Source organism: Aquarana catesbeiana, linkage group LG03, assembly GCF_042186555.1.
Source record: "Aquarana catesbeiana isolate 2022-GZ linkage group LG03, ASM4218655v1, whole genome shotgun sequence".
NCBI classification, from domain to species: domain Eukaryota; kingdom Metazoa; phylum Chordata; class Amphibia; order Anura; family Ranidae; genus Aquarana; species Aquarana catesbeiana.
The window spans coordinates 106,277,964-106,290,398 of record NC_133326.1 but is presented as its reverse complement, the minus strand read 5'-3'; the positions used below and the strand labels follow the sequence as shown (position 1 = coordinate 106,290,398).

Genomic DNA, 12,435 nt, shown 5'->3' with positions numbered 1-12,435 from the left:
AGAAGGGCACGTACAGGCAGATTAATGTACTTGTACGTTGGCCTTTAAGAGGCGGCTTGCGGGCGTGCGCCCGCTGGGAGCTCCGTGAGCATGATGAGGAAGAACGGGGAAATGCTGATGTTAATAAGCATTTCTCTGTTCTGCCTAATGACACTGACACTGATCACAGCTCCCTATAATCAGGAGCAGTGATCAGGGTCGTGTCACACATAGCCCCCCCCCCACAGTTAGAATCACTCCCTAGGACACACTTAACCACTACAGCGCCACCTAGTGGTTAACCCCTTCACTGCCAGTCACATTTACACAGTAATCAATGCATTTTTAATCGCACTGATTGCTGTATAAATGTGAATGGTCCCAAAATAGCACCAAAAGTGTCCGATCTGTCCGCCATAATGTCGCAGTCACGATAAAAATCGCTGGTCACTGCCATTACTAGTAAAAAAAAAAAAATATTAATAAAAATGCCATAAAACTATCCCCTATTTTATAGACGCTAAAACTTTTGCGCAAACCAATCAATAAACGCTTTTTTTTTTGTTACCAAAAATATGTAGAAGAATACGTATCGGCCTAAACTGAGAAAAAAAATGTTTTTTTATATATTTTTTGATGATATGTATTATAGCAAAAAGTAAAAAATATAACTTTTTTTTTCAAAATTGTTGCTCTTTTTTTGTTTATAGCGCAAAAGACAAAAAGCGCAGAGGTGATCAAATACCACCAAAGAAAGCTCTATTTGTGGGGAAAAAAAGGACATCAATTTTGTTTGGGAGCAACGTCCCACGACCGCGCAATTGTCAGTTAAAGCGACGCAGTGCCGAATCGCAAAAAGTGCTCTGGTATTTCGGGGCTTAAGTGGTTAAATAAAAGTGGGCCAACAAGCCCTTAAATGGAAATATTTGGCATGGACTGTACTCACAAGCGGGCACTACACTTGAGCTATAAAACTCCAAACTTCACAAGGCTTTAATGCAGTATTTACCTAATTGCAGTATTTCAGATGGCACTGAGGATCATAGGAAAATGACATTCACATATAATACACACATACAGGGATTATTTGCGACTGCTATGCAAATGCTGAGACAGCAGAATTTTGTTTACTGTCACTAAAACATTTTTTTTATTTGACTGTCATTTTTTTTTTTTAATTGAGGCATCACAGAACACATTTTATTAGGCATGCTTGGGCATTTTGCCTAGAGAGCAACCAATTATTAATTTATTTTTGCCAGATACTTAATTCTTATAGCCTGAGTTGATAGCTCAAGAAACAGACAACAGAGGCATGAGTATGTCCAAATCTGAGACAGTCATTTTCTTAGATAATTTTGTCTTTTGGCCATTATGTGGCTGAATCATTTCCTTAATTTTCTTTCAATACTTGCTTTCTTCTCTAATGTCTCTTTCGTACATTCAGAGTTCCTGTAAATCCAAAATTTTCATGTTTGCATGGGAGAATATTTTGTTATTCAACACACTTATGTTCACTGGATATAAAAGAAACTTTTCAACAAAGGCAGATCAGCGTTTTTCAGGCCACATCAGACATCATTACAGAGTAGTGTAAGGGGATTAAAAAATATCAGGAAACAATCTGCATGGTTCCCAAACGTATGACCATTATGACATAAACACATGCAGGCTGGGGATTTAATTGAGAAAAATGAAACCCTTTAGCATACAAATACTGCCACCTTCAGGCAGCAGTGTTCATCTGCTATGCCATATGTTTGAAGTGTTACTAAACCCACAACAATAAAATCAGTCTGTATATGCAGCAAAGCATGCTTGTTGTGCTCACTGTGGATAGTGAAAAGTGTATACTGCGCTGTGACCCTGCAATCCAGCAGCCGGCACGGCTGTAGACAAAAAGCTAAGTAGGTAGAAAATAAATAAGTGCAGCGCTATGATTGCAAAAAAAAGGGAAAAATTGTATGTGATTCAAACTTATATGTGACAAAATGACACAAACGCTAACATAATAGATGTGAATGGATATTAAGCAATGTGCTAATATAGTGACTGCACTACACACAAATGTCCAAATTGAACGAAATTATGAAATACAGTCCAATTAGGTTTGTGATCCAATACACATGTGAGAAGTTACTGGCATTCCTGGGAACCTTGGAGTGAAAAAAAAGGAAGCAAACACCACCACCGTGAAAGAGGGAGGAGGCTTACCAGATAATATTGACTTGGCAGGGCATATACCACCCAAGTCAACAAGGCTTGTTGGGTTCGAACCACCCAATGGGGGACAGCAGATCCTGGAACTCCGTCAGTCGGTCAGCCTTAGACGGTCATGAGATGTTAGCTGAAGGCTCCAGGAGTCTTGGGGAGCATGAAAACTTATTGTCACAGGAAGGGTATCATGTAATAGAAAAAGGGGGCTGACATAGCGTCATACCGTTTAAAAAGGAGGTGGTTTATTAAAAATATAAATTCAACACTCACTTTTGGAAGAAAAGCATGTAAAAGCATGAGGTGATGTTAGCAAAAGGTCCACCCAACGCGTTTCGACTGCACAGTCGTGATCTGACGACTGTGCAGTCGAAACGCGTTGGGTGCACCTTTCCGCTATCATCGCCTCATGCTTTTACATGCTGTATCAATTTCTTCCAAATGTGAGTGTTGAATTGATATTTTTAATATACCACCCCTTTTTAAACAGTATCACGCTATGTCAGCGCCCTTTTTCTATTACATTGTACCCTTCCTGTGACAATAAGTTTTCAGGCTCCCCAAGACTCCTGGAGCCTTCAGTTAACATCTCATGAACGTCTAAGGCTGACCGACTGACGGAGTTCCAGGATCTGCTGTGCCCCATTGGGTGGTTTGAACCCAACAAGCCTTGCTGACTTGGGTGGTATATGCCCCGCCAAGTCAACATTATCTGGTAAGCCTCCTCCCTCTTTCACGGTGATGGTGTTTGCTTCCATTTTTTCACTCCAAGGTTCCCAGGAATGCCAGGAACTTCTTACAAGTGTATTGGACCACAAACCTAATTGGACTGTATTTCATAATTTCGTTCAATTTGGACATTTCTGTGTAGTGCAGTCACTATATTAGCACATTGCCTAATATCCATTCACATCTATTATGTTAGCGTTTGTGTCATTTTGTCACATATAAGTTTGAATCACATACAATTTTTCCCTTTTTTTTGCAATCATAGCGCTGCACTTATTTATTTTCTATGCTCACTGTGTAGCCTAAGGGTTAATCCTCTGCATTGTGTAAAAAGGATGTGTGATCCTGTCTTCTCTGATCCTCCTTCTTTTTCTCAATACATCTGCTGATAATACAGAGTCTAGGGGCCACTCATAAAACTGCTATGTACAGTACTGCTGATGAGAAAAGGTATTTAGCAATTTGTATTTACTAAAATAAATGCATTTCCATGTGCTGCGTAGTGTGGAAGACCAGATATAGTGAATGTCGTTTCATGTTATTAGTAACACTTTATTTTAATATTAATTTACAGTATATATGTTTTTTTTTTTTTTTTTTACATTTTATTGCATTTGTCAGCAAAATAGAACCCCCCCCCCTCAAAAAAAAAGTGAGTGAGAGTTTTACATAAAGAGGGTACCAAATAAAAGACTCATATGTTATTGAAAACTGTATAAAAAGTATGGATATTTTAGGTATGCAAATGATAAAAAAAGGTTGGTAAATTTGACCTTCACTAGGCATCAATGATCTCTGGGTAAGAAAGGGTTAAAAAGTGCATGTCCTTTAGTTTTATTTATACAGTGCCTTGAAAAAGTATTTATACCCCTTGAAATTTTCCACATTTTGTCATGTCACAACCAAAAACGTAAATTTATTTTATTGGGTTTTTATGTCATAGATCAACACAAAGTGGCACATAATCATGAAGTGGAAGGAAAATGATAAATGGTTTTCAAAATATTTTAAAAATATGTGAAAAGTGTGGCGTGCATTTGTATTCAGCTCGCCTGAGTCAATAATTTATAGAACCACCTTTCACTGCAATTACAGCTGCAAGTCTTTTTGGGTATGTCTCTACCAGCTTGACACATCTAGAGAGTGACATTTTTGCCCATTCTTCTTTGCAAAATAGCTCAAGCTCTGTCAGATTGGCCTCTCAGCTGTTTCTCTGATTAATGCTCTCCTTGCCTGGCCTGTCAGTTTAGGTGGACGGCCATGTCCTGGTAGGTTTGCAGTTGTGCCATACTCTTTCCATTTTCAGGATGATGGATTGAACAGTGCTCCCTGAGATGTTTAAAGTTTGGGATATTTTATTTATAACCTAACCCTGCTTTTTACTTCTCCACAACTATATCCCTGACCTGTCTGGTGTGTTCCTTGGCCTTCATGATGCTGTTTGTTCACTAAGGCTGGGTTTACACTGGTGCGTCAAACGCTCCGACATTTGGAGCTCATGTCGCATGACGTGTGAAAATCAATGTTTCCCTATGGGAGCCGTCTTAACTGGTCCGACACAAGTCGGTTCGACTTTGAAAATACTCCCTGTACTACTTTGATCCTACTTCAGCCCATTGACTATCATTGAAGTCTGATCAAAGTTGGGTCGCCGTCTTGCATGATCCGACTTTGGCATGCGACTTGTGCTCTGATGATCTTGAGGAGGAACTCCACGCCAAATTTTAAATAAAAAAACGGCATGGGTTCCCCCTCCAAGAGCATACCAGGCCCTTCGGTCTGATATGGATTATAAGGGGAACCCCCTACGCCAAAAAAACGGTGTGGGGGTACCCCCAAAATCCATACCAGACGGAAGGGCCCGGTATGCTCTTGGAGGGGGAACCCATGCCAGTTTTTTATTTAAAATTTGGTGTGGAGTTCCCCCTCAAGATTCATACCAAACACAGTGCCTGGTATTGGCGGGGATCCAAGTCGGATCCCCGTTCATTGAAGTCGGACGCGTCTCTGATTTCAAGTCGCAGAGCAAAGTCGGATTCAAAGTAGGACAAATGTCGTGTCACACCAGTGTAAACCCGGCTAGACATGTGCATTACGTTTCGTTCCGAATCCAAATTTGGACGAATTTTTCATTATTCGGAAATTCGGATGCATCCGAATTTCCGAATTACAAAAGTAAAGAATTTAAACGAATCTGAAAAAAAACGAACAAATTTGAAAATATATTCAAATCGAATTCGAAAACATATTCGAATCGAATTCGAAGACAAATTCTAATCGAATTCGAAAAAAATAGAAAACGTTTTTCTAAAAAAAACAATAGGATAGAATATAAAATAATAAAGCAATAGAATATATATATATATATAATTTTTTTAAATTATTCTCTTCTATTGTTTTTTTATGCTTTTCTTTTCTATTATTTTATATTCTATAATAGTCTTTTCAATTCAAATTCAAATTCATCCTATACGAAATTCGAATTTCGGAACATGGCTTCTGAAGTTTGAATTTCGTATAGAATGAATTTGAATTTGAATAGAAAAGATTAGAACAGAAAATAATAGAAAATAATAGACTAGAAAAACAATAGAACAGAATAGAAAAAAAAAAAAATAGCGAAACATGTCGGGCTAGTGTGCAATGTATCCTGTTGTGATGTATTACCTACTTATACATGACTTTTGACCACCTAATGTTAGTAATCGTGCACTGTTTAGCAACAGTACAATGTGTATGTTTCTTATTTTAATCATGTTTTGTTAAATAAAAATTCTTGTGCTATTTTTAATAAGCCTATTGTGGATTTCTATACCTGACACCGCAAAAATCCCTTTATTCCCTCCTTTTTTTGATATATTTGCCTTATTGAGGTGTCTATAAAAATGGGTGTTCTCAATCAACCGGACCAATAAAATGATATATATATATATATATATATATATATATATATATATATATATATATATATATAGTCTATTCTATTTCTATTATTTTCTATTCTAATCTTTTCTATTCAAATTCGAATTCATTCTATACGAAATTCTAATTTTAGAAGCCATCTTCCGAAATTCGAATTTTGCATAGAATTAATTCAAATTTGAATAGAAAAGTTTAGAATAGAATAGAAAAGAATAGCATAGAAAAACAATGGAACAGAATAGAAAAAAATATAATATATATATATATAACCATCTCCTGAAATTGGAATTTGGTACAGAATGAATTCGAATTAGAATAGAAAAGATTAGAATACAATATATTATATTTTTTTTCTATTCTGTTCTATTGTTTTTCTATGCTATTCTTTTATATTTTCTATTCTATCCTAATCTTTTCTATTGGAATTCGATTTCATTCTATACGAATTTCAAATTTCGCAAAATGGTTATATATAGTTTACTTTTTCAAATTCAGTTAATGTTTTTTTCGAATGCGGTAGAATTTTTTCAAATTTGACAGTTTTTTTCGAATGTGGTAGAATTTTTTCGAATTTGACAGTTTTTTCGAATGTGGTAGAATTTTTTCGAATTTGACAGTTTTTTTGGAATGTGGTAGAATTTTTTCGAATTTGATAGTTTTTTTCGAATGCAATTAGAATTTTTTCGAATGCGGTCAAATTTTTTGGAATTCGAATACGAAACCAAACGATTTCCGAAAACGAATGTAATGAATGCAAGGAATTTAACTAAACGAGTTTAGTTAAATAACGAATCGAAACGAAACTAAACTAAACAAATTTTTTCATCCTGCACATGTCTAAACCCGGCCTTAGGTTCTCTAACAAACCTCCGAGGGCTTCACAGAGCAGCTGTATTTATGCTGAGATTAAATTACACACATGTGGACTCTATTTACCAAATACATGACTTCTGAAGGCAATTGGTTTCACCATTTTAATTAGCGGTATCAGAGTAAATGGGGCTGAATACAAATGCACGCCACACTTTTCACATATTTATTTGTAAAACATTTCGAAAACCATTTATCATTTTCCTTCCACTTCACAATTATGTGCCACTTTGTGTTGGTCTATCACATAAAATCCCAATAAATCCCAGCAAAATACATTCACGTTTTTGGTTGTAACATGACAAAATGTGGAAAATATCAAGGGGTATGAATACTTTTTCAAGGCACTGTATTGCTTGTTCAACCACTTCAGCCCCGGAAGATTTTACCCCCTTCCTGACCAGAGCACTTTTTACAATTTGGCACTGCGTCACTTTAACTGACAATTGCGCGGTCATGCAATGCTGTACCCAAACAAAATGTGCGTCCTTTTTTCCCACAAATAGAGCTTTCTTTTGGTGGTATTTGATCACCTCTACGATTTTTGACACATTTTTGGGACCACTACTAGTAATAGCGGTGATCTGCGATTTTTAGCAGTACTGCGACATTGTAACGGACAGATTGTGCCCGCCGGCCATTCGCTTGGGGTCCCCCGCCGTGCAGCGGGCGTGCTCCTCTGGCGGCATGCACGCACCCTCTGACGGCTCTTAAAGGGTAGATGTACCCGTACAGGGTTTCGCCCAGCCGTGCCATTCTGCCGACTTATATTAGCGTGAACCAGTCGGCAAGCGGTAATTCTAGCTTTGCAAGCATACTATATATTATATCCACCCAGCCATTACTGGCTATTAATATAAATATTTATTGCTGCAATCTTTATTACTAACAGATGACTTCCCAGACAATCAAGGATATTGCTACATGACAACACCTTTTCTATAAATAAACGTAGACACCACATCAAAACACAGTGTATTTATTTAACTGTTTTAATAAAAACTTTTGAAACAGTGTGCACATCTGTTAAACAAGAGAAAAAATAACATTTAGGAAAAAGAGCTTGTGGCTGGGATTTGTCTTTTCTGTACAAAACCAAACTTTCTTTTTTACCTTTTTTACTGCAAGTCTCCCTGTCTGCTGAATGAAGGGAGGCAGAACAGAAAGACATCACAAAAGAACAGATTTATTAAACTCATTTTTCATGTCAGTTGGGAGAACAAAGAGCAAATGCCGTCATATGCAAATAAGAATTTTAGTCCACACTAATCATTTGAAGGTCATTGAAGTTGCGCTAAATATGTACAGGGATATACAGGCTTAATCAAGAGTACCTGGCCTATCATAGCAGATAATCGTGAATTGCTTATAAGTCAGTGATTTGCCACATGCAAACGAAGAGTGAAGTTGGTGGCTTTAACATTTACCAGACCAGAAGTAAGGTGCAAATCTATCCATGTTTTAGGCAAGTGTGACAAAATGCTGAAAATCAAGAATGTTTTCAGGAATAGAAATGTTAATAGTTTATGTTTATCAATTAAAGGGGTTGTAAAGGTTCACGTTTTTTCACCTTAATGCATCCTTACTGGCCCCCCCGTTTACTTACTTAAGCCCTCGAAAGTCCCGCGTCGAGAATGCGCTGGATTTCGACCCGGTCTTCTCGGCTACTCATTGGATAGATTGATAGCAGCGCAGCCATTGGCTCGTGCTGTTGTCAATCAAATCCAATGACGTGGGGGGCGGGGCCGAGTCCTGCACTCAGCATGTATGGACGCCGAATGCAGGACTCGGGAGCGCGCCCGAAAGGTAACTCCCTGGGAGAGCACTTCTCCCGGGGGGTTATCTGAGACGGGGAAGAGCTAGGAGAGCCACCAGGGGACCCCAGAAAACGCCATTCAGGGCCACTCTGTGCAAAACAAGCTGCACAGTGGAGGTAAGTATGTTTGCTATTTTTAAAAAATAAAAATCAAACCTTTAGTGTCACTTTAACAAAATAGAAAGCAAATGAACAGAAGAGAAATCCAAATCAAATCAATATTTGCAGGATAGGTATATACAAGCAGGTCGCCCTGGTGGATGACGTGGGCTCACCTAAGGTGCGAAGTACTAACTGGTGTTCACCAGAGCTCCTGATGATGGAGATGGGTTTTGCTGCGTGTTAGTACCGCGTTGCGGTCCTCATGCATACTTGCTCATTATGAAATACTTACCTTAGAATGAAGCGTCTGCATCACATCCTGGTCACCGCTGAGGGAGCTGACATTTTCCCCTCTGCGTTTCTTTTGGTACCTGGCTCCGACGCTGTGAGTGGCCAGAGCCGTGATGATGTCATGCGTGCGGGAGTCCTCCGTTCCAACAAGTTCCGGCGCGATACGTCGGACCTTCTCCGGACCTTCACTGCGCATGCGCCGCTGATGTCAGCGGCTGCATGCAGGGTGAATATCTCCTAAGCCATGTAGGTTTAGGCGATATTCATTTTATCTACAGGTAAGCCTTTTTATACCTGTAGGTAAAAATGTAAAAAAGGGGTATACAACCACTTTAAGTAAATGTTCACCTTTCCTTTATTGGCAATTACCCCATTGAATGAATCACAATAAACAACAAAATGTCAATCTTTCCAAATATTCACAATTCAGTTAAATTAAAAACAAGGAAATGTAGATAAAAAAAAGTAAATTTGAAATGTTTTCATTGGTCTAGCACATGCTCATTTAGATTATATGGAATTGTGTCCCCATTGAACACAGGCCACACAGTGATATGGTATGATTATTGAACTGCGAGCAAGGCATAACAAATTGCCTGATGGAGGATTGGTATCCTTAAAAATTTACTGGTGAATGTAAACCAGGTTCAAAAACAACTATTCATTTTTAAAAACGCCTACTATACATGAAAATATCTCACACAATAAAAATAATCTATAAGTTTAGGAACTGTGAAGATGCTTCCGAAAATACTGTGAGGGCTGAAGAGACAACTGTTGTTCATTCAGGGTCAGAGCTAAGACCAAAATGGTCTATGAACTCAGTAGGGGTTGTTACTTCTGCAACCCCTTTCTGTAGACTGTTGCTTTCCAATAACATTTACAATATGTCTCAGTTATTCAAACATTCTGATTTACCCCAACACTATGAATTACTGAGAATCCCAAATTACAAACCAAAATTAAAGTCCATCAACTTGAAACAGAAGTCCATCTGGTAGATTTGTAAGTCTTGGAAAGCAGCTGATTGATTACAACTGGGTCATCATAGTAACTGTTTCATTGTCAATCACAGCACCACCTTCTTCATTTTCAGACTTGGGGCAAACTTCCTCATTATCTCGACCACTGAATAAATGACGAAGGAAGGCTGGGCTCTTTATGTGTACTGTCAAGAGGGTAATGCTAATAAAAAGACAAACCAAACCTGAAAAAAAGAGAAAAATAACATGCAAATGTAAAGGGACCTTACAAAATACCAGGTTAATAAATAATCATCTGAAGTCTCTGGGAAATATAGAGCCTACTTCTACAGTAGTCATTTTTTTTTTTAAAGTTCGGCCCCTTTCACACAGGCTGTCCGATCAGGTCCGCCTGTCAGTTTTTCAGGTGGATCTGATCGGACCCTCTACTCTCTTCTGTGGAGCGTTGGATGTGAGCAGACACATGTCTCAAATTTTCCGACAACTTCAGTTGTTGTCGGAAAGTCCGATCGTGTGTTCACAAGTCCGTCGCACAAAAGCTCACGCATGCTCGGAATCAAGCAGAAGAGCCGCACTGGCTATTGACCTTCCTTTTTCTCAGCTCGTCGTACGTGTTGTACGTCACCGTGTTCTTATGTTCGGAATTTCCGACAACATTTGTGTGACCGTATGTATGCAAGACAAGTTTGAGCCAACATCCTTCGTAAAAAAAAAATCAACGGTTTTGTTGTTGGAAATTCTGATCGTGTGTACATGGCATTGCTGTTGGCAGTGTGCTTAAGCCAACCTTTAAGCCTTCAAGTGCCTGGTGTCATAGCTGATATGTCAAAGATGTCAGCTTTCTCAGCAATGGCACCATTGGAAACTATGTGATTTTCCATTGTTATGCGATTCTGTTTGACTCAAGTCGCATCAGAAATCACATTAGTGTGACCCAGGCCTTAACATTCACTTTTGTTGCAAAGTGATATTAAAGACTTGGGGGTTTTTTTGTTAAAAATAACAAACATGTTATACTTACCTGCTCTGTGCAGTGGTTTTGCAGCCCAAAACTTCTCTTCTTGGGCCCTCTGCCATTGCTCCTGCCGAGTGCCCCCACAGCAAGCAGCTTGCTATGGGGGCACCCTAGCAGGCTCGCTCCTGAGCCACTGCTGTGTATGTCCATTCAGACATGAAGCCATGGCTCGGCCCCGCCCCCTCTCCCCATACAGCCGAGGCTCTAGTGCACATCGTTGGAGGAATATCAGGCTCAAAGACTGCTTTGTTAATGTTAGTGACAGGATGTGTCATATATATATATATATATATATATATATATATATATATATATATATATATGTCATTTTTGATTTTGCCTTTAGTACCAGTTTAATTTAAATTTAAAAAAAATCTGGGTTTGATTTTTTTTTTTTTTCCTTGTTAACTATAAAATAAAAAACAAAGGCAGCACCTACAACTTCTTGCTCTTCTCATTCATTATTGGGCATATTCATAAAAAAAAAAAAAAAATCCACTGTGTGAAAGCCTCTGAATTGCACAGTCATCACAAATAATCTATGTAATGTGCCTAATATATTTATTGTTTATGATCATCAGGTTCAACTAGTGGACACAAAGCTGTATTTTCCTGAAATATTTGATATCAGGAAAATACCACATTATGGCCACTAGGGGACTAGCATAGAAAATAAACATATTAGACACAATACAGGGATTATTCACGATGGCTGTGGGTATTATATGATATTCACTTTAGAACATTTTTTATATCAATAAACCTTAGTTTACTATTAGGAATGAGCCAAATGTATCTGGGTTCAGTGGGAGGCAGCTTTGTGGAACAAAGGAGCTTTGGTTGTACTTCCCCTTTAACAGTAAATGGGGATGAGTTGTGGTTTAGTCTGAACCTAGGATCGGACCAAACTTTGGTTGTATGAACGTTCATCAAATAGGCAAACTAAATTGGTGTCCAGCCATGTCAAACTTCTGATGACAGCGTGAACTGAGACATTTAACAGAGTTATTACTGCTGCTGCTGCTAAATGTGACAGCTTCCCCCTTAGGCTGATTGTTAGGAAGTTGGCAGCTGCTAATATGGAATTTGAAGGTTTTTTTATTTTTTTTAATTTTTTTTTTTTTATACGCGAGATTCTTACCACACACTCATCAGGGATAAGAGTTTGGTATGTATTTTTAGGGGTAATCCCATCCTTTTTTTTGTGCAGGTCTTATATCAACATCTGTGTCTGACCCTCATCTAGGATAAGGACCTGGTTAAGATAAATGGACTCCCTGGCCATTTGTTTACAAACAGAATGAAGCAGCTGGGAGCTCTCATTTTGCCAGTAATTTAGACGGTATTTTATTTTCTTTGTAAATGTCAGTGTTGCTGCAGCAAGTTGTATACACTGGTACCCTCAGGCAAAATATTTAAAGGTATTTAGGGTTTTTAACCACTTGTTGTCCAAGGCAATTTTTTAAATTTTCACACATGTCAAAATCTGCATTTTTTGCAAAAAAAAAAAATGA

The 12,435-nt window shown here is 38.2% G+C and overlaps 1 protein-coding gene across 2 annotated transcripts in view; it reads right to left on the bottom strand.

The window, feature by feature from the left end:
• Positions 1-7,692: 7,692 nt before the first annotated feature.
• Positions 7,693-12,435, bottom strand: part of LOC141131528 (dual oxidase maturation factor 1-like) — a 68,043-nt gene continuing 63,300 nt past the window's right edge. For both annotated transcript variants that reach the window (XM_073618899.1, XM_073618898.1), the window contains one exon: positions 7,693-10,130. In XM_073618899.1, coding sequence (XP_073475000.1) covers positions 9,955-10,130 — 176 coding nt within the window. In that variant the 3' untranslated portion in view covers positions 7,693-9,954. The remainder of the gene's footprint in view (positions 10,131-12,435) is intronic.